Below are 25,782 nucleotides of genomic sequence, written 5' to 3'. Positions count from 1 at the left end.
GGGCCAAAATGGGGGTTTGGTGGGGCCCTCCTTCCTTCCAGGGCACTGACTCTGCAGGCAGGGGTGGTCACACCTGTGCCCTCCACCCTTTGAGTGGCCAGGATCCCCGGGGGTAGAAGGCAGGCCAGGAAGTATGGGGCACGCCTGGGCACCCAGGACCCATCGACAGAGGGATCAGCATGAGGGATATCAGGCAGAGAAGGGGCGGCCCTGACCACACCCTCCCGGAGGCCCCTCCAGGCCCCATGGCTGCCTTGGGCCCTGTGGAGGCTGGTGCCTGCCTGCCCAGAAGGGGGCTACTAAACACGTGATTGCAGCGGGGGTCAGGGGGCCTGCAAGCCCAGGACACATCCTGAGTCCAGCCCAGCAGCTTCTGTAAACATACACAGCACTGCGGGCCACCTTGGTGGGGGGGTCACCCCAGGGGGCTGGCCAGCAGGCACCAGATCTGGGAGTGGCCAGGGCAGATGCCAGCCTGGACCACAGATGAGAATCCGTGGGGAGGGGGCCGCTCTCCATTTCCACCCTGGGAGAGCAGCCAGAGGGCAGTGACGGGGAGTCAGCATACTCATGGCCTGTCCCGGAATAGGAGGTGCCAGGATGGCCCCGTGGGGGGCACTCAGGCTGAGAGGGCAGAGTGTCGCCCTGCCCACCTGGCAGGCTGCCCCCGGCTTCTCCCTGCTCCACGCCCCTCCCTGTCATTCCCTATCTGGAGGGCCCAGATCCCAGCTGCCTTGGCTCTGGGGGTTCCAAAGCTGAGGTAGGGATGCGGACCCCCAGCTCAGCAGCAATGCCCAGTGCCTGAGGCTACACTGGCCCCGTGGGGGCCTCTCCTCAAAGCTGCCCGGCCTGGGGGGCAGCCACCAGAAGCCTGAGGAGCCGCCTACTCTGGCCCGGGCCTCAGCTGGTAGCAGCTCCTGGGGTGCTAGCGTGCCGAGATGACCAGGTCATCCTGCTTGGCGGGGCTGGCCCCACGGCCGGTGGGGGTGGAAGTCCGGATCTTGTCCACTGCCAGACACTCCTGGCTGCTGAGGCCCGTGGGCGTCAGGTCCATGAGCTCGCCCGAGGAGCTGAGTGGGAAGGAGGGCGACAACGAGATGCCCGAGGAAGGGTCGGCCGAGCCAGCGAAGAGCCTTGGGGGCTTGGGCACCAGGTTGGGCTCGAACTGGGCGCGGAGCAGGATCTCTTGCTGGCTGGGGGACTTTGGGCCCTCGGCGTAGTCGCTGGTGGGGCTCTCGGGCACCACCATGCAGTAGAGGTCCTGGAAAGAGCTGCTCTTGCTGTCCAGGTTGAAGAGGCTGTCGATGAACTCGGCGAACTCCAGCACCTGAGGGCTGGGCGAGTCCCCCAGGCGCCCGTCGTGCAGCGCCAGCTCCCCGCTGCGGGGTGCTGCCCCGCCGCCACCCCCTTCTTCCAGCTCATCGTGGGCGGCTGCGCTGGGGGGCCGCTCGGGGGTGATGCCCCCGCTGCCCAGGGTGGCCTCCAGGGGCTGCGTGTCCTGCGAGTGTTTGGACAGGCTGTCGGCCGCCAGCAGCTCGGTGCGCGAGCTCAGGGATGGGTTCTCCTCGGGGATGGCGGGGTCGATGTAGAAGAGGTGGCCCTCGTCGCGCTCCAGCACGGCGTGGAGGCTGGGCGAGCCGCGGATGCTGCGGAAGCCGGAGGAGCGGCGCGAGTCGAAGCTGTACAGCGACTCCGTGTCCGAGAGGCTCTCCATGGTGGCCAGCGGCGCCCGCCGCGCTTGCAGCTCGGCCGCCAGCCGCTCCTGGGTGGACAGCAGCAGCAGCTCCACTGGGTCCTGGCGGGCTGCCGCGGCCACAGGGGACAGCAGCTGCCCCTCCGAGAAGCCCTCCAGGCTCATCTCAGACTGGGACTTGCTCCTGAGGGGTCAGGGAGGGGTGAGACTCAGTGGGGCGGGGGCCCACCCCTAGTTCCCCAGCGGGAGGGAGCTTGGGGAGGGGGAGGAGGGGAAAGTGGTTGAACAGTCTGGGGACAGGGAACCCTCCTTTTTAAAAACCAGACCCCAAGATAGAAGACAAGAGAGTTGATGCAGGGCTGAGCTGGGGAGAGGGGGCCAGGGGCCTGCACTGGTGCCCATCACTGCACCGACGTCGCTGTACCCACCTGGAGACTGAGGCCCAGAGAGGTTGGCTGCCCCAGGTCACTGGAGGCAGAGGTGGAAGGGTAGAGAGGGAAGGAGGGAAGGTAGGGAGGGAGAGAGCATGGCCCAGAGCCGCCCCGCTGGGTTCAACCCCACCCCGGGTTCAACCCCACCCCCGGGCCAGCACCGCCCCCCGCCCCCCCCCCCCCCCCCCCCGGGCCCCTTCCTGAGCTCCTATCACTTCCTTCCTCACCCGGGGGTTCCTCCCACCTCTCCCATGGGGTGTAGCTCTCTGCTGGATGGGGCCCTGGAGCCCCTTGTCTCCGTACACTGGCCTGCAGGGAGTGAGTGAAGGGCCAGGGTCGGGGACGCAGCAGTCACTGCAACTGCGAACGGACACTGGCTCCCCCATCTGGTCATGCAGCCGCTATGGGAAATGCTTGTGAGATAGGGAGAGAAGTCCAGGTGTCCCCACCAAGGGCCAAGAAGCAGTCACCACCTTCTTTAGCAGCCTCTAGGCCAGATCTGTAACCTGGACCCAGGACCTGGGCAGGAAGGGTCCCAGAGAGGCAGGAGGGTCCCCACCCACCCCAGGAGCCACGGCCTCAGAGCCCAACCCCCAAAAGGGTGTGTGTGAATGTGGGGTGTGTTTGCGTCTGGAAGCGTGTACACGCCTGTGTTTCTGCGTGCAGCATGCATATTAGGCGTCTGTATGTCAGTCGGCCCATGTATCTGAGAGGCTGGGTCTGGGTACAGGTGCATCCATCATTTACACACATGGCTGCCCACACAAGCGTGTCCTTGTGTCCAAGCGTCTTGGCCTCTGTCTTGGTGTGTGTTCCACACGTGAGTCGGTCTGTATGGGGCTCTGTGCACTTAGAGCTACTATTTGTGAACACATGTATACACACGTGTAAGCTTTAACATGTGTGTGCGTGTAAGTGCATGGGCGTCCATCTGTTTGGGTCTAAGCAGCTATGAGTGAATCTGTGTGTTTGTGCTCAGGGGTCCCTAGATGCCTACGAGCCCGCATGGGCTTCAGTGGTGGCAGGCTGGGGGGCAGTGGGGGCACAGCAGGAGAGACCCCGAGCAGCGGAGGCAAGTTCAATCCCTCCCGTGCACGTGTACAGAGTGGCGTGAACGTACGAGGGCCCGGCGTGTCCACAGAATCCACACGTGCACGAGCATTTGTGCGCTGAAAGCACGCGCGTGGCCACGGCACACACCCTCTGGGGCGGGGCTGCGGGGCAGCGGCGCTGACCTGACACTGCTGTTTCGGTGGTCTGCGGCGGGCAGTCCCAGGGCCAGGCCGGCGGGCACGGGTGGTCCCGTGGGCAGCGGCTGCTGCTGGAAGATGAGCTCCGGAGTCAGGTCCACCTCCGTGGGGCTCACCATGACCTTCGCAGCAGAGAGCAGGGCCGTCTTCCCCTTGTTGTAGTTCTCCAGCACCTGGGGACAGGACGGGGAAGCTGGTGGCGGCGGAGGGGTGCCAATCACGTGTGGAGGCGGGGCAGCAGGCCAGGCCTCTCAGGCCCAGCAGAGCTTCATGGGGTCAGCCGGGCCTGCTCTCCTCCCCACACGGGGCCCGGCTCCTCCGGGAAGGTCGGGGCCAGGCCCTGTGATTGTGCCGCGCCCACCCCACAGATGGGACAGGTTGGACTTTTCCTACACTGTGGTCGGCCCTTCCATGGCCGGGCAATGGCCAAGGCTGCCCCTGCTTGGTCATGCGTCCGCCAAGTGCCAGGTGGCCTTCAGGGTTTGAGCTCAGCCTGCCTCAGGGACAGGTTCCTGGGTGTCTCCTACCCCCTACCCACCGCGGGACCACACGGTGGTGTGGAGCCCAGGACACGAGTGGGCTCCCTGGCCCACTGAGTGTCCAGGGAGCGTCGCACCCTTGTGTGTAACACGGGGACGGAGACCCGGCCAGCCAGGCACCGTGGGGCTCACCTTGTTGAGCCCCTCCATGACCACGTAGGGGAGGTGCTCGTGCAGCATGGCCGGCGAGATGATCACCTCGTTGAAGGCCTTGTTGTCGCCCCAGATGGCGAAGTACGTGGGCTCCTCTTGCTCGCAGCAGCTGAGGGGCACAGGGGCCAGAGGGAAGCGGGCGGGCAGGGGGCAGCCTGGCCTCGGCCCCCAGGCCCCTGGCCCTGCTCTCTGCCCTGGCTTGGTGGGGATGGGGGGGCCTTGGAGACGCCCTGCCCGGCTGGACCAGCAGGGCTGTGTCCCCGGGCTCCTCGCTTCTGCCTCACCTCAACCCTCGCCACCAGCCCTCCACAGCCAGGAACATTTATGCCACGTGGAGCTAGAAAGCCTGACCTTGAGCTGTCACCTGCCTGTGGCCTGGGCCATATCTGCTCCACCCCAGGGAGGGTCCCGGCTCGCAAGCCGTTTGTTTGTCGAGGAGGCAGCCCAACCCTCTGAGAGTGCAGGAAGGGGTCGGGGGTGAGGTTGGAGAGGTCGGCGTACCCGCCCTCTCCTGGTCTCTCTCCTGCCCCTGCCAGCTGTCCGCCAACTCATCCCAGCCGCGATGCCAAGTGACAACTGAGGCGTGAGCTTGGCCAGGGCTTTAGGGTGACCCTCCAGGGCGTCTGCTTTTAAATGGATGTGAGTGGGGACAGCTGTCCTGGGGGACACTAGGGAAGGGTGACACTGGGGATGAAGACCGGGACCATCAAGAGAGGAGCCTGGAGTCCTGCTCTGGACTGGCCTGTTGTTGCACTTCCAGGGCCCGAGGCTGGGGCAACCCTGCTGTGGGCGCCCTGGGCCACCGTCACCAGCCTCTGCACCTACGCCCCAAGGGTGACAGAATGAAGGCTGGCCCCACCCTCCACTCCCCTGCCCTGGCTGCCGCCACCTCCCAGCTGACCGGGCGCGGGCAGCACCTACCAGCACTGTTCCGCTGGGTGGTTGTGGACCACGTGGATGATGCGGCCGGGGGGGTAGAGAGGGGTGCTGGCAGACAGGGCGATGGTCAGGTCACTGGGGTGGGTCCAGAGCCGCGTGCTGGCCAGGGTGGTCACCTCCAGCTCCTCGGGCAGCTCCGACTTGGGGATGCATTTTGTGGCCCCTACAATGATTCGCCACTGTGGGGACAGGGAGAAGAGGGAGGTGGAGCTGAGTGGCGCTGCCCGGGTGGGCAGGGGGTGCTCAGGAGAGCTCACAGGTGACGGTGGGGAGCTGGGATGGCCGTGGGGCAGAGGGAAGGGCAACGTCCAGTGGAGAGGCGGGGGCTGAGGTGTCCAGCGGCCACGATGGCCAAAAAGGTGCCAAGGGCAGATGACATGGAATGGCTGAACTTCAGGGCTGCAACACTAGTCAGCCGCTTATCTAGCGGAGGGGAAACAGGTCCAGCGAGGGGAGGGGACTTGCTCTAGGTCATCGCATAAGTCAGAGGCAGAACAGACCCTGAAGCTCAGTCCAGCTGCACCCACCAGGCCCGGCCACATCGGGGGCGGCTCCCCGCCACTTGCCTCCTGGGCCTGACGAGCACCCAGGACTGGGTCTGAGTGGAGCAGTTCCATGTCCTTAGGCTCCTCCTATGCCTTCGTTGCCTGCTCACCCCGGCACCTGGTGCCCTGCCTGCCAGATGGTCACGGGCACCGAGGCTGGGAACAGTCCCAACTGGGCTGAGAGGGTGAATGGGGTGAGGGCGGGCCTGGGGGCACAGAGGCCCTGCTGGGCCTGGCCGGCCACCCCCTGCCCGCCTCAGGGCACCTGGCTGCAGCGTGCCCACCCCCAGCCTGGAACGCTGAAGGCCATGTTACAGGAAGAGCCCCCAGTGTCCTCAGCAGGCCTGAGGAGAGGTTAGGGAGGGCTGGTTCTCTCCTCTCAGCCGCAGGGAAGACCGGAACCAACTGCCCCCAGAGCCCCTAACCCGGCGACCTCCAGCCTCCCTGAGCCTGGGGATCGCAGTGGGCTTTGGAGGAGGCCTTCCCGTCACACTCGGAGCACTGACCTCGGGACTGCTGTGTCCCGACTGCAGGCAGCTCTGTGACACAGGAGTCAGGACTCAGGAGCCCTCGGTTCCAGTCCTGACTGCGTTACGACTTGCTGTGTGAGCAAAAGCAAGTCCCTGGCCCACCCCGGGCCTCCGTTCCCCCATCTGCACAAGGACAGGCAGGGGGCGGACGGCGTGAGCTCGGAGACGCTGAGGGCCTGATGGCCTGAGGTGCCCAAGACATCAACCATACCCCAGCCTGGCCTCACGTGGCAGGGGGCCGAGGGACAGGTGGGGCAGAAGACAAACGGGGAGCCCAGAGCCCAGGGTGCCCCGGCGGCAGGGAGGGGAGTGAGCTCACTTTGGGCTTGGTGCTTCGCTGCAGGACATCCAGGAGCTGTCTGCGGAAGCCTTCCAGCTGGGAGAGGCCGATCCTGGAGAAGGAAGCCAGTCGGGGCGTCAGCCCGAGCTGGCCCAGGACGGGGAGACGAGCGGGGTGAGGGGCAGCAGGGCTCCCGGGAACAAGCAGACCAGGCCATCAGGGTCACGGTGTGGGTGAGGGGCCTGCAGCTCGGCAGGGCCCAGCCAGGAAGGGGAGGCCGGGCAGGGCGGGCCGACCTTGCCCTCTCACCCTGGACACCTGAGTTGGGGGGATTCTGGGGGTCCCTCGAGGAGGTGGGAATTTGAGTGAGAGAGACGGGGCACCTGGGTGAGGCCCCGAGGTGGCAGAACAGCCCAGGCCAGGCAGGTGGAGAGAGGGAGCGACTTGCCTGGGGACAAGGTCTTTGCCCAGGACCACAGCTGTCACAAACTCCTTGGAATACTCCATGGCGTCCTCGCTGCAAGGGAAGCCGAGGGGGTGCCAAGGCAGGGGAGGGGCGCGGTGTTCCCGAGCGGGCTTGGCTCCAGCACTCCAAGACCCTCTGGGGAGCGGGGCTGCCTGCTCCCTGCCCGCCTATCCCGTCGGCAAGGCTTTGCTGGGGCTAGATCCCAGGGTCCACCTGGCTTTTGCCAGAACCCCCGCCTCCACTCTCCAGGCCGTTCCCAGGTTCCCTTATGATTGGAACCCAGACTGCCCAGTCCAGCCCCCTGACCGAGCCAGCTCCCAGCGCTGTCCACCAGTCGCCCCCAGCCAAGTCTGAGGCCCCAGACTGCTCACCTCAGCAGGCCCCCTGGCGGGGAGTAGGCAAAGCACTTGAGGGTCGGGTACTGGGGTCGCAGGAGGAAGGAGAGGATGGCAGCGGTGCCTGCGCCCAGGGAGTGGCCCACCACTATCAGGCCGTAGTGTTTGGTTCCGCGGCCCTGGGGACCGAGAGAAGCCCTGAGAGTCCTGCCCCGCTGCCTGCCAAGCTGACACCAGGGAGGCAGAGGGGGCTTCCCAGAGTCCTGGGATCATGTCTGTGCTGTGGCTGCTGGGGCAGAGGAAGGGCCAAGCTAGGCCCCCACAGAGCAACTTCTTGGGGAGACTATATAACAAACTCTTATTCATCCTTCAAAACCTTGCACAGAGGTTACCTCCTTGGAGAAGCCCTTCCTGATTTTCCAGGAGAGGCTTGCTCCCTCCTAGATACTGCATCTGCACCTGGGATAGACCTTTAAATATAATGATTACACTCTATTATAATCGTTTGGTCACCTGCTCCCATCCCTGTGCCCCAACCACTAGACTGGGGTCTCCTGAGGCCAGGGACTGCTTGGCTTTGGGGAGGGCAGTTAGGAGCACCTCAGGAGCTGCCTGCCTGCACAGGGAGGAGTGGGCAGTGGGCAGGCCCAGATCGCCCTCAACCAGAGCAGCACCCCTTCTATCTGTTCTGCAATTATCTTCTATGTTCATTCTGCTCGACATTTTGGAAGCCCCAGAACTGAGCCATCTTTAGCCTCCAGGGCCTGGCACCGAGCGGGTGCTCACAACTGCGTGGGGCTGAGCAGGGGTGTTCAAGAGGAGCTGGTACAAAAGAAGAAAGGGCCAGAGAGGGTGGGAGGGACTGAGCAAGTGAGGAGGGGCTGGGAGCCAGGGATGGAAGGAGAGTGTAGGAGCCTGGCCTGCAGGGGAGGCTCCATCATTCACCTGTCCTGTCCCCAGTCTGTTGCCCTGGGGGAGGGCGAGCTGGGTGTGGCAAGGGCTCATGGCATGGAAAACGCCTCACCAGGTCTCGCCCGAAGGCCTGGGACAGGACCATCTCCTGCTCCAGCTTCTTTTTGATGTACTCAGCCGAGAGGACCATTCCCTGGGTGAGGAGGAACAGAGGTGGGCGTCACAGGGAGGGAGGGAGGCCTGTCAGGGACCAGCAAAACCACAGGGATGTGAAGCTCACTAACCCTGTCCCTGCCATTTCCCCCTTTGGTCCTCATGACAAGCTGGCTGGGGGCGCTGGTGGACACTTAATCACATCATTTCCATTTCACAGATGAGAAAACTGAGGCTCAGAGGGACGGTGTGCCTAATAGGAACCAGTGAGATCTCTTCCCAGTTGCCTCCTTGAGCTCTTGTGGGACAGGATCTGCGTCGGGCAGGGCTGTGGGGGTCCTGGCAAGTGGGGGGCAGTGGACTTTCCAGGCGAATCCGCACCTCTCTGACCAGTCTCTCCTGGTGAGCCCAGTGACCCCGGAGGAGCCCCCACCCCAACAGGACAGGCCTGCGTGCTGGCAGCAGAGAGGAGAAGGCCAGGGGCCACCAGGGGAGCCCACGAGGAGGGGTACCTTGTGTCCCAGCCAGGTGCCATGGTGCCCCTCCACAGGGAGGCGCTCGGCGTCACCGGTCAGGTCTGTCAGGGCGTCCTTGTGGGGAGAGAGGACGGTGAGGGGCGGGACTGAGAACAGGAAAAAGGAGGCGGGCACCCTCGGGGGCTGTGAGGGGGTCCACGGGGTGGGCTGGGTCACTGGGCAGCGTACCTTGGGGGACAGGGTTCCCCGGATACTGATCACCACCTTCTTCTTGTCGTGGTCCACTGCCACGTAGAAGGGGGTTTCATAGACCTAGGAGAAGGGCGGCTCATGAGCCTGAACGGCCCCCAGGGTGGAGGCAGATTTGGGGAAGTGACTGAAGCCGGTCTCCTTCAGGGCCCGGGAATCTGGCTCCACTGGCCACTGGGCCCCTGACGCCTGCAAGGGCCACAGTAGGTCCCTCCCAACCCGACACACAGCCTACCCGGCCTTCCTAATTCCGCTGACAGGGGCGCCCTGAGTGCTGCCGCCCTGCCTGCTCAGTCCTGAGGGGCTGCCCCCTCCCCAGTGCCTCCGGCTTCTTCCCTCTCAATTCCTTCCCCCAAAGGCTGGGGCCAGGAAGCCCCAGTGCCGGGTGCGGGGTTGGGGTCCACTTCCTAGCCCCAGAGCGGATGCAGGCCAGGACGTGGGGAGAAGGAGGCGGCCCATCTCTGGTCTGCCCAGCGAGGGGAGGCCTGGAGGCTTCGGCCAGCCATGCCAGCCAAGCCAAGGGCTCCTGCCGCTGAGGTGGACGGTGTACACTCTCCAGGCCGCAGCGCTGCTTGCCTCCTGCGGCCTGTGGAGGACCGAGGCTGGGGGGACGCTGCACCAGCCTGGCAAGCCCGCCCCAGTCCCTCACCGCATCATGGCAGGAGGTGTAGACGATGTCCACCGCGGTCATGTTCTCGTCCAGGAAGTGGCGCCGGATGGCGATGGCGTTGCAGCCGCAGCAGTTGTCTTCCTCGATGGTCACTCCAGGGGCAAACCGGGGCCGTGCGGGACACAAGCAGCACCTGGGCGGGTGGCAGAGGGCTCAGAGCCAGGGACCCCGACGGAGCAGCGGTCTCCCCCGTACTCTCTGGAACTGGTTCTTGCAGCCGTACCCCCTCTCCAAGGCCTCCCCTGCAAAGCTCCACCGGCCCGGGCCGGGCCCAGCCCTCATCTTACTCGGCCTCTCGGCAGCACAAGACCCAGTGGGACTCGCCCTCCCCCTTGAGACGCTCTCCCCATTCGGCTGGAGGCACCCTCTCTCCTGGGCTGCTTCTCCCTCGGGGCAGCCTCCTTGTACTCATCCTCTCACTGAGGACCCAGAGGTCAGCCCTGGAGCTCCTCTTCTCTCCAGCGACACTCGCTCCTGGGGCCTCATCCAGTCTTGGGCTTTAAATACCACCTACGTGCCAATAAGCCCCAGAGACCTGCTCACATTCAACTGCCTGTGCAACACCTCCTCCCAGATGTCCCACAGGATTGCAACCTTTCCAGGCCCCAGTCCCCGAGGCCCCGCCCCCTGTGCTCCGCAGCTCAGCCCCACGCTCGGCGCCATCGGGTCCTCACCCCACCTCACATCCCACACCAGTCCGTCAGCACGTCCGCTAGCTCTGCCTTCAAATTCAGACCTGGACTCCGAACGCTTGCCCTCACCGCCACCCCCTACCCTGCTCCAAGCCACCTTATCCCTGCCTTGGAGTGTCACAGGGGCCTCCTGACTGGTCTCCCTCATTTATACTCGCCCCTTACGTTCTCAACATGGCTGCCAGAGTGACCCTTTAAGATATACGTCAAGCCACATCACTGCACTCAACGCCCTCCGATGCGGCCCTTCCTGTCCGGTATAAAGGCCAGAGTCCTGGCAAGGGCCAAGGGCCCTGCCCCATCTGGCCCTGGTCCTCTGGCCTGTTGCCTGCGACTCCCCTCGGATGCGTTGGCCATATTCCTGCCTCAGCCTCTTTGCACCGTGGTTCCCTCTGCCTGGAACATTCTTCTTGTGGTTTCTGTGTGGCCAGATCCCTCAGTCCTTCAGGCCTCTGCTCAAACGTTATGCTACGGGAGGTCCGCCGCCTGGGCCACCTCACCTGACATAGCTCGCCCCTGCCAAGCCTGACAGCACAGACAGCCTACTTTTTCTCCAAAACGCTGACGTGCTCCAATGGGCTGCATTTCCTTGTCTGTGCCTTGCCACCAGGCGGTGGGCTCCACAGGGCAGGGTTTGCTCTGCCTGGTTCACAGTTACGTGCCCAGCACCAGAAACAGCACCAGGCACGTAGCAGGATTCCCCAAAATGAACGGGTGAGCGGTTGAGCTGGGCACCCAGCTCGGGTGCAGCGGCTCCTCGGGCCACCAGAGGGGGCCAGCACCCAACAGATGGGGCCCCGGAGCCCTGAGAGCATGTGACCTCTGTCTGCCTGCTTTCTTGGCTTGACGGCTGAGAATCCTAGATCTTGGTGGTGCACAGAGGTTTGTCTTCACTCGAGCAGGGCCTGAGGGACTGATACATACCCCTCAATGGGAAGAGGCCTCACTGAGAAAACCCAGGGTCGAGCCAAGTCTCGGAAGCAACCAGGCCTGGGGTGGGCAACCGTCTCCATTTACTCTGGGAGACCCCCACACCCCTCACCCGCCACTGCTGGGCCAAGTGGGGACAGGTCTGGGCCTGTGGGCCAGGCTCCCGCTTTCAGGCAGCTGTGGCCCCTCTCCAACCTCAGCCCCGCCCTCTAGCACCGAGCAGGTAGCTGCCCAAGCGTACGTAGTCTTCGGAGACAGAGGCCTGGGCTTGAACCCTGGCTCTGGCGGCCCTTCCTGACTGCGAGGGCCTGGTGGGCAGGTGCCCATAGCTACTTTACAAGGCTGGGGTGAGATCAAAGGCCCAAGATGCAGGAAGCACCTGGCATACGATAGGGACCCAATAAATGGTGACGCCCCCTCTCTCCAGGGAGAAGGCTGCCCCTGAGTCAGTGACCTGAGGGCCAGGGGAACCGATGAGAGCAGCGGGGCCAGCAGCCTGGAAGGGAGGGTCCCGCGGCACCGTCGAGGCCAGCACTCCCGCCTAGAGGAGGCTGGGGTGCTGAGGGGCTCAAAGGTCCTGGGAGCCTGAGGACCCGCTTGGCCCATGCAGGGCCTCTCCTGCCCACAGGAGACTGACCACACGTCCAGGGCAGGGCTGGAGCCGAGTGGGGTGTCCCCAGGGTGGCGGGGCCATAGACAGGCATGGCCTGCCATGCTCTGTGTGGGATGGCAGGACCACTCCAGGTGAAGGGCCTGGGCCTGAGGCAGGTGGGCTGCCCTCCTTCCTCCAGCCAGTGCTGGGACTCTGGGCTGCTGTGGACAGGCTGGGACTCAGAAAAGGGAGCCCGGCCCTCTGGCCTCCATCCTGACACCCTTGGCTGCAGGCCGGGACTCCAGGCCTGCCTCTTCTCCGCCCCCCAGGGCACCGGGCTCTCACGGAGCCCTCACGGGGTCTGAGGTCCTTCTGCTCCCTCTCCCCGCAGCATTGAGAAGCTGCTGCAAGTACAGCCTCGCTCCTGTCTGCAGAGCCCCCCAAGTGCCCAGGCTGCCAGTGACTCCCTGGCTTCTGAAATACCCCACAGGTGGGCAGGACGAACACTGCCTGTACAAATGACGTCCCCACTCTGCCAGTGAGAAATGGAGCAGGGCTGTCGGAGCCCAGGTCTCAGGACTCCTGGCCCAGTGCTCATTTGGAGAAGCCTCTCAGCCGCTGCAGGGGCTCCCGAGGATGCTGGGGGGGAAAAGCAGTGTGCGGGCTGGCAAAGACGGGGAGGGGCGTGGGGATGCCCTGGTCAGCTGTGTCAGTCGCTGGGGGATGGTGAGAACAAGCCTGAGAGCCCCCCAGCTTTCTGGGAAAAGGACGCTGAAGGAGGGAGTGGCTACTTGTGCCCCGAGGGCGGTAGTGTCGTGGAACAGAAGCTGCCCGCCCAGCGTGCCAGCCTTTCCGGAACAGGGAGCCCAGGGAGCTGTCCTCCTTCTGCCCGGCCTGGGCAGAGCATGGAGACACCAAAGAAGGGGAGGGGCCCTCGTGGAGCCGAGCCCTCCTCTGGCCCACTTAGGAAAGCAGAGCCCACCCCGGCCCCCGGCGGTGGGCTAAGGGCGGCACCCCGGCTGAGGCCTTGCCAACTCCTTGTGAAGAGGGCTGGAGCCTTTCACAAAGGGCCTTCTTGCTGCCCTTCCAGAGGCTTCTATGGATTGGGGCTCAACCGGGAAAGGCCTTTCTTCCAGAAAGGCAGAGCACAGGAAGGGAGCCGGGAGAAGGAAGATGTGGGCAGAGGGGAGTAGTTGAGGGGGCAGGGAGAGAGATGGGACAGGGGTAAGCGCACAGCCAGATGCTGGGCAACGTCTCATTTCGTCCTCTCAAACATCCCCATTTTACAGATAAGGAAACTGAGGCTTGCAGGGGTAGACCGACTTGCCCAAGGCTGCCAGTGACAAAGCGTGGATTCAAACCTGATACCGTGTGATTCCAAAGCCCACGCCCTTCCCCATCCAGGGATAACACCGAACTAGAAAGGTTGAGGCCCAGAGATGGTGCGGAACAGAAGCAATGCGGGCCACAGGGGGCAGGCTAGCAGGTACAGTCCGTTTAGGGAGAGCCCCCCATGGGCAGGCCCGGCATCGTGACCACAGCCCCTCTGCACATGCCGCTAGCTAGGGGGACGGGCCGGTATACTCACGAGCAGGACCGGGCCAGCTGGCAGAGGCCACAGGCCGGCTTCCGCATCAGGTACATGGGCCACCCGTAGGCAGCCAGGGCAAAGAGCATGTAGTAGCAGACCTCTTTGTAGCGGAGCATCTCTTGCTGGAAGAGAAGAGGCAGAGGGCGGTCACCTCCTGCCCTTCCTGCCTGTAGCCTCAGGGCCCATGGGCTCCCCTCGATGGAGGATGGAGGCAGGAGCTGCCCTCCCAACGGGCTGCAGACCACCCCCACCCCCGCCTTGGAGGACCAGCTCCTCCAGATAATTGCATTTCCCTAATTATCTCCATGCAACCAGGGCACGAATCCTCCTAAGACCTGTCCCATTGCACCAATCTCAGAAATTAATGATTTGGGGACAGAAAAGCACTCAGAGCACTGGATCGATTTCCTTGCCCATTTTCCCGAAAAGGGAAGAGAGGGGGAGGTTACCGCGACAATCGCCCACCTCGGCAATCAGGCCCCCGGGAAGGGGGATTTAACCCTGAGAGGTCCGGACCCTCCAGAGGGGGTTGCCCAGGCCACAGAGCAGCAGGGCGGGCCCTGGAGACATGGACATGCTGGGGACCAGACCAGTGGCCCACCGTCAGGGCGTCTGGGCAGACTGGGATCTCTGAGAAAGGCGCCGGTTTGAAAGCTGGTGTCTCAGGCCGGTGGCGGTTATCAGCCTGACCGGCTGCAGGAAGGTAAGGAGGCCCAGGTATCCCAGCAAAGCGGCTTCCGGTGCCCCGGGTGCCCCAGGCACTGGGGACTCCTGCACTTCGAGGGAATTAGTCACCTTGTAAAAGGTGAAAAGGGTGATTAGTCATCTTGTGAAGTGAAATAAACAGCACCTTCATCAGGGCCCCGAGGTGTCTGCTCTCCAGGAAAGCACTGGAGGAGGGAGGTATCCCCTTCGGCTCAGGCAGGAGGGCGGGGCGCTGGCACCTGGAGGCTCAGCTGCCCCTCCCCTGCCCCCCACAGGCGAGAGAGGGCATGGTGAGAGCGGGCCTGGGCAGCCCCGGGAGGCTGGGACGGCTGCTCTGGGCACATGCTATGGACAGGCTTTTTTTTTTTTTTTTTTGCGTTACGCGGGCCTCTCACTGTTGCGGCCTCTCCCGTTGCGGAGCACAGGCTCCGGACGCGCAGGCTCAGCGGCCATGGCTCACGGGCCCAGCCGCTCTGCGGCATGTGGGATCCTCCCGGACCGGGGCACGAACCCGCGTCCCCTGCATCGGCAGGCGGACTCTCAACCACTGCGCCACCAGGGAGGACAGGCTATTTTAAGAAAGGATACAAATGCCCATTTTGGGGAGCGGGGTCAAACGGAGAACAGGCTTTTCCAGGGGATTCAGATTGTGAAGGATGAATCCTTTCTAACGCTGTCCCGGCTGGCACCACTGGCGCCGTGCAGGGAACGGGGCTCAGGATGGCTCATCCCCTCCCCACCGGGGCTCTGGGTGAAAGGCAGGCCCAGCACCGTTTATGCTGCTGCAGGAACAGACTCAGAGGGGTCAGGGACTCGCTCAAGGTCACAGCCCCCGGCTACACTAAATCGGTTTGCTTCTGGGGCAGGGCAGGGCCGGCCCTCCGGCTGCAGCTTCAGCCCTGGGTGAGGCACTCCTTTACTGGGACACACACACCAGATTTCTCCTAAAGGCGCTTAAGAGGTTCTGCTACTCAAAAAAGCTTGGAAACCAAAGTGCTGTGTCCTGCTGCCTTTTGTAACAGTAACAACCATGGCAATAATAGTAACAGCTCACCCTCCTGAAGCCCTTTATCATCTCAGGAGGCCAGGACCAAGCATTCTGAGCACTGAGAGGCCGATTCAGGGGTCTTTTCTGTAGAACCAGCGTGATGCAGGGGTGGGGGTGGGGCCGCTGGGGGGGACTCGGGAGGAAGCGGGCGTGAACTGAGAAGGGGGGCCGCCTGGAGGGCTGAGGGGGGACCCGCGCAGAGCAGGTGTGCCCAATGCTGCCAGGGCAGGTGGTCTGCTCGGGTCGCCCTGGCAGAGGGAGAGGAGCCGGCACGGGGTGGAGGCGGGTGGCTCGGACTCACCGAGTTCTTGAGGTCGAGGTACTTGGTGTTTCTGGTCACCGGCATCCCAGACAGGAAGGCCAGGATGTCATTGTTGGCCTGGAAGACAGGTGCGTTAGGGTGACTGCCCCGGGCCCAGCTGCACGGCTGAGAAAGGGGTCCAGGCCCCCAGCTCTGCACCCTGCCTGCCTCCCCAGGGCCTGAGAGCCCAAAGGGGCATGTAGTTTCTAGCTCTTCCATGACCTGGCCAGTTTTCCAAGATCTGAGGTCTCCTCATATCTCCAGTTGCTCCCCTTCCACCCAAAGCATCAATCCCCTGGGACGTCGCTAGCCCAGGCCGGGAGAAAACGTATTTTGCATGGGATGCCGGGAGACCCCAACTAGGACTGGTGTGTGGGCTGGGGTGGGGTGGAGAGGCAAGCACAGAGGCTGGAGCGTGGAGCTGGATGCTTCACTGGGCCCCTGTGATTAGACGTCCCCTGGGGCCCTGGAGGCAGCCTTGCGGCCCCGCAGAGGGAAGTCACTCAGGCAAGAGCCATGAGTGGTGAAGGGTGAGCTGGGGAAGGGAGGGAGTGAACGTCAAAGGGTGGCCTCCCGGGCCAAGAGGGTGGGTGGAACCCGGGGGGCAGCAGGGGCGGCAGGGAGGGCCCGGGAGGAGGGCGGTGCGGGGGGTGGCCTGAGCGTGGCCGTGTGCTCACCTCGTCCAGCACGGCACTGCGCTTGGCCCGCTGCCGCTGCCGGAGCAACACCAGGCCAGCGATGATGTCGGAGGGCACGATGTCCAGGTCTCGGAAAAACTCGGCAAAGAGGTAGGCGATTTCCGAGTAGGCGTCCTACGAGGTCCAGGGAGGCAGGAGGCGGCGGCAGGGGAGCAAGAGAGAGGACGAGACACGGGGCGTGAATGTCCGGGGCTGGGTGTCTGCTCGGGGTCCCCTGTGCAAGTTCCCCCAGCCCCCCACATGCGGCCCTCTGCAGCCGTGACCCTGAGGGCCCTGTCCTGGGCTCTGGGCCCCTGTAGACCCGGCAGAGGCTGTCCCAGACACAGCTGACCCTTCTCCTTCGGCGCTCACCGGGCACCGTCTACCCCCGCACAGATGCCCCCGGGAGCCGTTTCCTGTTCTTTCCTCAGGACTAGGAATCAAGGCCTGGGCCTGGCCCGTTTCTCCTTCAGCCTTTCTCTCTAGCAGAGGAGCCAAAACTAAGCTCCTGGCTGCTTTCCCCACACTGAGTTTCTTCCCACCTCCCACCAGCTGTGACCTTGAATGCCCTCCTAAGGGCTGTACGGAGCCCTGGGTCTCAGGCCCCCTCCCCGACCTGTCCACAGTTGTAGGCTCAGGGACCCCCACCATGTGCCTGCAGAAGGGGCATGTGACCTGGGGCCACTGGTCCCCCTAGCTGTCCTGCCAGCTCTGTTCTCAGGACAGCCATGCTTGGGGCCTGGGGGCGGGAGGCAAGGCAGACAGACGCAGCCCTTCCAGCAGAGTGCAGTCTGCCCTGCCCCACGACAAGCTGAAGTCTGGAACCTCTTCCCTAACTGGTCAGGAGAGGCTGTGATGGGAAGAAACTCATGGCAACTGGTTTTCTCTCGCTGGGTTTCACCCTTGAGTGTGTGGTACATGCAAGAGAGGAAAAATCAAGGGCTGCAAACTCAAAAGCCTGACGGGGCCAAACAGAGGCTGCTACTGCTTTGAGAGGCCCACTTTGGGCAAATCTAGAAATACTGAACTTTCCCTGCACTCCCCTCATTTTTAAATGTTGGCCACCAATTCAAATTTTCAAGCAACACAGCATGAGGTGAACAAAACGTTCTCTGGGCTGGACCTGACCTGACCTGACCCCCAGGCCGTCAGTGTTTGATGGGACCTAGGTTCTGGGGAGCCCCGGGCTTTCTGAGAAAAGACGTTCTGCTTTTTCCCCAGGCTCCCACGCCAGCCCTGAAGCTGTCTGCCAGGAGGGGTGGGTGTGTCCTCTGCACGCCCTGAGCTGAGACCCCTCAGACTCCCCCGAGAGCCCCGGGGTGGGGGGTGGGGGTGCTTCCCACCCACCAGGGAACCTCTGGGGGTGGGAGGGACTTTCTTACGCTTGATTACTCACTCCACGGCTCACCAGGGGCTGCTAGTGGGTAGGAGCCACTCAAGGCTTCCGGGGGCTTCCATGCAGGGCACCTGCTGTCTGGCTTGGGGAGGAGTGGTCTCCTGACCTCACCTGCTCTGCCACTAACTAGCTGTGCAATGCTGAGTAAGTCACTCCACCTCTCTGGGCCTCAGCTGCCTGATCTGCAAAACGAAGGGTGGGACTAGATGACCCCTAAGGGCCCTGCCTCCCCTCCCCAACCCGGGGGCCACCCACCACTGACCCGCAGCGCCCTGGCGGGTGCGGAAGGCTAACAGTGCACATCGAGGGACGGATCTTCCAGAGGGACCTGCAGCTGCTGAGATGCTGCTTTTCTGTCTTCGGGTTGCCCTGATATTTGAGTATCTCTTCTCCTAAACTAGACTCTGGAGTTCCAAGGGGGCGGATAAAAGGTCTTCACGTGTTTCTGTCTCCTTGACAAAGCAAGGGGTTGGCTGTCTCACATGCTGGAGGGAGTCCTTCAGTGAATAGTAACAGGTCCTCTTAGGAGCAGGCCGTCACCTCACTCCTGCCCCACCCGGCAGAGCTGCGGAGGGAAGCCTCCTGAGTCGCCGACAGCAGGATGTGAGCCCCAGGACGGCGACTTCCCAGTACTTACTGACTGGGAGTCCTTCGTCCGAGTACAGCAGAGGAACACTTTGAGCCGGCGCGACCAGCTGGTGGCCTGACCCTCTTCTAAGCGGTGCCTGCAGTGGGGGAGAGTTGGTATGTGTGAGGTCAGAGGGCCCGACCAGAAGAGCTGGGCCCAGACATTACAGAAACAGGACAGCCTGTTCCCAGGACCCCAGCAAAGGGCTCCCCAGTAGGAGGGTCTAGGGGAGAATAGGCCTGGGTCCGGCCAAGGCTGGCCGGCCAGTGACCTGGCTATCAGCCAGCAGGGCTCTCCCTGGGGGGCTCCTGATGGCCTAAGATGGTGCACTGTTGGCCAAGGCCAGGGCCTACGCTCCCAACTTCTGGCAGACTGACAACAGCACACTCTGGGGGCTTCAGAGCTGGCAGCCCGAACTGGGGGCTGCCCTGCGGTCCACTCCAAAAGCTCAAATCAAGAGCCCTGGGAGATGGTGGCAGGGTGCTGGCCTCTCTGCCGACTTGTTTCCTGGCCTGGAGCAGACCTGCCGGAGAGACCTGTTTCCTCTCTCAGAAAGGATTTCTCACATTGTCTGTACTTGGGGAAGTTTAAGGGGCTGAATGAGGCTCTGCATTCTTCAACTCCTTGGATCTGTTACATTAGAGGGGAGAGGGCCCCTGCCTTTCATCTGCACGGCTGGCCCCTGTCTGTTCTACCCTCAACCCCAGCCCCAATGGGTCTGGCTGCTCTGATGGGGAGTCAGGGTACCCAGGAGTCTGCACCCAAAGGGAGAGCTATTGACCGATTATCCACGGAGACCCTTCCAATGCTGGGTGCCCAGAAGTCGGTGTGTTTTGAGCATAAAGATAACAGATCCAATATTAAAAATGTAAATTTCCAGGGCTTCCCTGGTGGCACAGTGGTTGGGAGTCTGCCCGCCGGTGCAGGGGACGCAGGTTCGTGCCCCGGTCCGGAAAGATCCCACATGCCGCGGAGCGGCTGGGCCCATGAGCCATGGCTGCTGGGCCTGCGCGTCCGGAGCCTGTGCTCCGCAATGGGAGGGGCTGCAATGGTGAGAGGCCCGCGTACCGGAAAAAAAAAAAAAAAAAAAAAAGTAAATTTCCAGACTGAGCACGACGGGCTGGCTTGCTTTTGTGACATGTGCCCTCCCCTCAGCTCCTTCAGAGCCTGGCGCTGGGTGGTCAGGAGGGGCAGACACGGGTGGCCCTGGGTGCCTGCAAAGCACCTAGCATCCATCAGGAGTGACAGACCGGGTCCCCCCTCCCCTGCCTCTCGGCTCCTCTTTGCAACTAAGGGCCGCTTCCTGCTCCCAACCCTGGTTCCACAGGCCATGGGCCACAAGGACAGGGAAAGCCACAGAGCCTTCCAGGGCTACAGGAGGGGGTTAGGAAACGGTGCAAGGGATTTGCTATTTCTGGGACCTGCCAACCCTAAGGGACTTGGGCAGCCTCACATCCTAAGCCAACGTCCCCCCTACTGGGGACTTGATGAAAGGACAGCATGCTGGCCAAGCTGAGTTCCCAGAGCATCACGTTCTTTAACCCTTTCTAACCAAATTGGCTTTTAAACATTCGAAGAGAATTTCCTCCCTTCCCTCCGGCAGATGTTAAGTGCTGTATACTCTACTGCAGTACCCTTTATGCCCACCAGGGGGAAGATGGAGCCAATGACACATTTGGCATAAAGCATCAGTTAGGCTACATAGACCAAGACAGGCAGAGACACACTCAATCTGCAAAGAAAGTGGGCTTTTCTGGTGGCACAGTGGTTAAGAATCCGCCTGCCAATGCAGGGCACGAACGGGTTCGAACCCTGGTCCGGGAAGATCCCACATGCTGTGGAGCAACTAAGCCCGTGAGCCACAACTACTGAGCCCGAGCTCTAGGACCCGTGAACCACAACTACTGAGCCTGTGCTCTAGGACCCGTGAACCACAACTACTGAGCCCGCATGCCACAACTATTGAAGCCTGCGCACCTAGAGCCCGTGCTCTGCAACGAGAAGCCACCGCAACGAGAAGCCTGTGCACCGCAATGAAGAGTAGCCCCCGCTCACTGCAAATATAGAAAGCCCATGCGCAGCAACGAAGACCCAATGCAGCCAAAAATAAATTAATTAATTAAAAAAAAAGTCTGGACAGCAAGTTCATGGATCCAGCATCCCCCGCCCTGGGGCTCACTAAAGCGAAGGGAGGGCAGACACTCCTTCCGCAAAGATCCAAGGTCAGGCTTCTAGGAAGTAGTGGTGGGAAGAACCCACCCCAAACCCCAGCAGATTTCACTGGAAGGAGAAAGAGCAAAGGACTTAAACACCTCCCTGACTCCCAGAGACTAAAATAACCCGTTGGTGTGAGGCAGTAGGGCTTGTGCACAGCCCCAAACCTGGAAGCGGATGAAGGGTCAGCAGGCTTGAAAACGGCCCTGTTAGAAAAACTGTCTGTTGGTTTCAGAGCAGAGGGAGGGCGAGTGGGGAAGAGCCTGAGAGGTGGTCACAGCCACCCAGCTGTGGCCTGGGCTGCCCTCCCAAGCCCGCTCGAGAGTTGGACAAACCACAACAGGTGGGGACCTGTAAGCCTGAGGACTCTCACTACCCGCACAGGGCCTGGCACCGCTGGAACTTTCTAATTCTGACGACAGCCACCGACAACTCCCAACTGAAAAGGCGTTGGCTGCCCTGGGCCCCAAAGGCAATTACCCAGAGTTGGGGAGGGGAGAGTTTTTTCCCCAGGGCCCCAGGAGCCCAGAAACCAGGCCAGCTGGGGGCATGTGTTTGGAATGAGCAGAATGGTACTGGTGGTCGTGGCCAGCTGCACCCGGAGGAACAACAGGCTCCGGGGCCTTGGCTCCAAAACCTGGCATTTGGGGCTGGGAGGTGGCCAGCCCAGGCACGGGTGAGGCTCTGGCTATAGTGCCGAGCTGACGCGGAGGGCCCAGGGGAGCTGGGACACAGAGGTGCGTGAGGGTGGGGTGGGTTGGGGGCCTGGGCAGCACACTCCCCTGGCTGAGGGCTCTTGACCCTGCTGCCCTGGGCTGGGGATGGAGTGCCAGTTCCACTCCCCACCAGCCTGACCTGGGGCAAGTGACCTGCCCGCTCTGGGACTTGGACCCCTCATCTGTCACAACCGCACCAGGGTTGGCAAAAGGATCAAACAGACTGATGGCGGAAGGGGCTCAGTGCAGGGCCTAATGCAGAACAGAAGCTCAGTATACAGGAGTCACTGTGACCCACCCTGGAAGCACTCCCCTCTCTTTTTCTTTCAATAAACAGGAACCCTGTGAATGTGCCTGGACGTCCTCCCGCATTTTCTCTGCCATGGCACGGCCTCCCCCGCTTCTCCAAAACACTGTGCAAAACATCTCCCCTCCAGGAAGCCTTCCTTGGTTAACCTCCTCCAGCCCCCTTAATCCTAGAGGCAGCCTCGCCTAGTGCTTAAGAGCAAGGGCTCTAAAGCCAGGCTGCCTAGGCTTGACCCCAGCCCCACCATTTACCAGCTGTGTCACCTCAGACAACTCACATAAGCTCTCTGTGCCTCTGTTTCTTCCTCTCTATTACGGGGATGATGCTAACAGCTACCTCGGCGAGTTACTGTAAGTTAACGCATGCAATTCTTGGCTCGCCGTCCGAGCGCTTCCCGCCATTACTCTCGTGTTGTTAGCGCTGGAGATGGTGACAGTGGCTACCATTTACTGAGCACGAACCTCCCATGAGCACGGTGTTAATCACTCGGTTAAACCTCACAGCAGAGCACGAGGCAGGAATTACTGCGGTTCCCACTTTACAGACCAGGAACCTGAGGTTAGCCTTTGGCCGGCGCCCGGGGCTCACACAGGTTTAGACGCCGGGAGAGAGGCGTGGGGCCGGCCTCTGTCCACCGTCAGCAAACCCCGCGGGGGACGCCCGCCCGCCTGGCCCACTGACCGCAGGTTGTAGGTCCGCAGGTTGCGCTGCCTCCTCTTGGTGGCCCTCAGCTTGACAAAGGTGCGGCCCGTGGGGTCGAAGACGCAGAGGACGGTGATACAGACGCTCAGGATGACCACCCAGTTGCAGACGACCATCCCTGTGGAGGCGGCCGTGGGAAGCCAAGGGTCATGGTGCTGGGGGCACCTCTCTGGCTCTGAAGAAGGGACACTGCAGCCTCCCTACCCCCAACTGCTTCTGGGGCCCAAGAGCAAGGCTCCAAAGGCCCTGGCCCTAGCCTCTGGCCACACAGCCGTCCCCCCTGGCTGAGCCGTGACCCCAAGGCCCATCCTTGGCACGAGCAGACAGCTGCGTGGGTTTCTGGAGCCCTGGGCAGCGCTGTGCCTGCTGCTGCCCCCGAGACCCAGGGTTCCCCAAGGGGGTACGGCAGACTGCCTTCCGTCCTCATGGAAACTGTTTCCCTCTCACGGTGCCTGAGCTTCCTATTCTCTAACCTGACCTGTCCCCTCCACCCCAGGGCTGCCCTGTCTAACCTGGCCTTGTGCCCTCCACGCCAGGGTTAGGGTTAGGGTTAGGGTTAGGGTTAGGGTTAGGGCTGGCCCCGTCCCCTCCATCCCGGGGCTGCCCTGTCTAACCTGGCCCTGTGCCCTCCACGCCAGGGTTAGGGTTAGGGTTAGGGTTAGGGCTGGCCCCGTCCCCTCCATCCCGGGGCTGCCCTGTCTAACCTGGCCTTGTGCCCTCCACGCCAGGGTTAGGGTTAGGGTTAGGGTTAGGGTTAGGGCTGGCCCCGTCCCCTCCATCCCGGGGCTGCCCTGTCTAACCTGGCCCTGTGCCCTCCATGCCAGGGTTAGGGTTAGGGTTAGGGTTAGGGCTGGCCCCGGCCCCTCCACCCCTGGGCCAACCAACATACCGAGCGTAACGTTTTTGGCAGTGAGGTCATTGCAGGAGGTGTAGTACTGAGTGAGCCAGACGATGCCCACGATGGCGTAGATGAACTCGATCACCAGGATGGCTGCGAGGAGAGCAGGGCCCCAGCTGAAGGACGGGGAGGCCCTGGAACCCGGGCCCGGCTCCTCTTGCCACAGGACGCCCGGCCAGCTCGGCAGTAGACTAGCCGCCCCTGCCACGCAGGCCTCGTGGCGCAGAGGGCCCAGGGAGTGCGGCTGTCCCACCACCGGTTCTACTCATGTGCCCTCAGGCCCCGACGTCCCCCTGAGAAGGTGACTGCAAAGGAGGCGTTTCTCTGTTCGTTCAGGAATTAGAACTCTATCCATGAACTCTGGGATCAGACGCATCTTAGGCAAGTTACCTAATCTCTCTGAGCCTCCGTTTCCTCGTCTGTAAAATGGGGGTGACGAGGTCCACGGTACAGGGCTGTGAGAACTGGGTGACGGGGTGTTCATTTCATGGAAACTGCTATTCCCAGGAGGAGGCCTCTGGTACTTGAGGCAGGAGAGGGAAGGGGCCCTGGCAGCCAGCTGCCCAGGGTGCCCTGCCTAGACCAGAGCAGTGGGCCCAGGGCTGAGATGGGGTTAGGGGGGCAGGTGGGAGAATTGACGGCCCCCCAGGGGGCAGCATCGGAAGCCCCAGCTCTACAGCCATCCCAGTGTGGCAGCCAAGAGCCCAGGCTTTAGAGCCAGACAACTTGGGTTCAAATCTCAGCTCTGACACTCATATGCTTACTAGCCATGTGACCTTAAGAGAGCAAAGTAACCTCCCCGGGCCCCAGATTCCTCATCTGCAAAATGAGGCCAACAATGGCTCCTCCCTGATTAACACGGGAAGAGGACTTAGCACAGACCACAGAAGCACAGGAGTATCCACCAGGAGTGACTGGGAGAGGCGGCTGGGACCCGAGCCCAAGGAAGAGGAGACAGGCGGGTCCTCCGGGAGCCGGTCCAGGCCCCTGAGGGGCTTCCCTGGGAGGGTGGGGGGCTGTTTGGGGAAGGGTCACAAAGCAGCTTTAGAGATACGCACAGCCTAGACGGAGCAGCGGTCGGCAACCTTTTTCTGTAAAGGGCCACAGAATAAATAACATTTTTAGATGTTGTGGGTCATAAGGTCCGTCACAACTTCTCAGCTCTGCTGTGGTCGTGCAAAAGCAGCCAGAGGCAATAAGTACTAAATGAGTGAGTGTGGCTGGGTTCCAATAAAACTTTATTTAAAAAACAGACGGCGGGCTGCGCTTGGCCCTCAGGCCGCAGTCTGCCCACCCCCGGTCCAGAACCGGGCCCAGTAAGTCTGCCTGTTCGCTGCTGGCCCTGGTGCCGGCACAGGGCCCAGCCCATCGTGTGTGGCCGAAGGAACGCTGGGCCCAGGAGGAGGGTGGGGGTGGGGGTGGGCCGGAGCGGCCCCCTCACCCTCGGCGGGGGGCCCTTACCCAGGCGCACGTAGAGCACGTACTGCATGGATTCGCGGGGCTCCGTGTGGAGGATGCCGCCGCGCATGCTTAGCCAGATGATGGCCATCTCAGCGATCATGCAGCTCAGCAAAATGCCCAGGTAACCGCGGCCGTGGTCCACCAGGTTCAGGGAGCAGGCCTCGTTCGGGTTGTAGACCAGGCCGAAGAGCACCACGGACAGGATCACAAACCTGGGGGAACGTGCACATGAGAGGGGCCGGGCGGCCCACGCACCTCCCACGGCCTCTGGCGGGCAGCCGCATGCGGCCTGGACGCGGGGTGGAGGGCTTCACTGCTCTGGGAGCAGGACCCCTGTCTACCTGGCAGCAAGTACCTCTGAGGACACGGGCATCCAGGGACAGGGGAGCGAGAGCAGGGAGCCCAGCCACCAGCCGTGGGCAGACAGCACAGTGGCTCCGCCCAGTGCTGGGGTCAGGTCCGGCGGTGGCCAGGCGGGGTCTCTGGGCTCCACGGGGGTATTGCCCTAAAGGTGTAGCCGTTTCAGCACCAACTCCGGGGAGCTGGGAACACAACAGGGTTGGGACAGATGGCCAGCAGGCCTCCTTCCAGGCCTGTGGCGTGGCCCCGAGACTCACCAGGTGGTATGGAGGAGGAAGAGGAAGATGGCTGGCAGGACGAGGTCATCGCTGCCCACAGACCAGCGCCGCCGGAACACCACGATCCCGGGCATGGCTGGCAGCTCTGCAGAGGCTCAGCGGGCCTGGCGCTCACCTCCTGAAACAGAGCAGAGGACCCTGAGGTTGCCCGGGCTGCTGCGGCACCCAGGGCCACCGCGCTCCTGGTCAGGTGTGCCCAGCAGCAGAGGCATCTCTCCCAGGCCCTACAGCCCCAGGGCTTTCAGGCCCATCCCTGGGCAGGATCCACCTCCCACAGTATCCACCCCCTGGAGCCGATATCTAAAACTGTAGCAGCGAGACACTGGCTTCAGTCTTACCCGTGAGGACTCTCCTCCCCGCAAGACTGGCACAGACCCCTTGGGATCAGCTCTGCCTGGGGTCACCCCAACAGGAACTGCTCAGCTCCCTTAAAGACCTGGGCTCACCCCTGCCTCCCTTTCCATGGGATCAGGGAGCCCCCTCACCCACCACCTGCTGCCCAGTTCATTCTGTCCTTGGGGTTGGGTGAGGGCTTCCCAGGCCAAGCCTGAGCCTGTCTCCCGGCATGAGCCGAGCCGGGCAGGTGGAAGGCTGAAGGCCTTGGGGAAGGTGGGGGTGAGGGCATGCGTGGGGCTGGCACACATGGAGGATGGGAGCGCCCAGCA

General features: G+C 62.7%; 1 protein-coding gene across 1 annotated transcript; it reads right to left on the bottom strand.

The window, feature by feature from the left end:
• Positions 1-925: 925 nt before the first annotated feature.
• On the bottom strand, positions 926-25,191 carry DAGLA (diacylglycerol lipase alpha). The gene is made up of 19 exons (XM_065882252.1): positions 25,097-25,191; positions 24,480-24,691; positions 23,010-23,111; positions 22,100-22,238; positions 18,191-18,278; positions 16,158-16,292; positions 15,481-15,558; positions 13,424-13,548; positions 9,601-9,754; positions 8,931-9,014; positions 8,739-8,816; positions 8,186-8,266; positions 7,198-7,340; positions 6,809-6,877; positions 6,400-6,472; positions 4,988-5,184; positions 4,046-4,175; positions 3,360-3,547; positions 926-1,877 (listed from the first exon to the last, which is right to left on the bottom strand). The coding sequence occupies exons 1-19, from the start codon at positions 25,189-25,191 to the stop codon at positions 926-928; spliced, it is 3,123 nt and encodes a 1,040-aa protein (XP_065738324.1).
• Positions 25,192-25,782: the final 591 nt, after the last annotated feature.

This window comes from Phocoena phocoena, chromosome 8, assembly GCF_963924675.1.
Source record: "Phocoena phocoena chromosome 8, mPhoPho1.1, whole genome shotgun sequence".
NCBI classification, from domain to species: domain Eukaryota; kingdom Metazoa; phylum Chordata; class Mammalia; order Artiodactyla; family Phocoenidae; genus Phocoena; species Phocoena phocoena.
Note: the sequence above shows the minus strand (reverse complement) of the source record. Positions and strands in the feature narration are given on the sequence as shown.

Bases quoted from the DNA above. Each gene is read 5' to 3' on its own strand.
- DAGLA (XM_065882252.1), bottom strand. From the start codon at position 25,191: ATGCCCGGGATCGTGGTGTTCCGGCGGCGCTGGTCTGTGGGCAGCGAT. The intron at 8,267-8,738 runs GTACCCCTCCTC...CTCCTCACCCAG, and splicing joins GCACCTGGCTGGGACACAAG to GGAATGGTCCTCTCGGCTGA. The intron at 6,878-7,197 runs GTGAGCAGTCTG...CTTCCCTTGCAG, and splicing joins CCGCCAGGGGGCCTGCTGAG to CGAGGACGCCATGGAGTATT.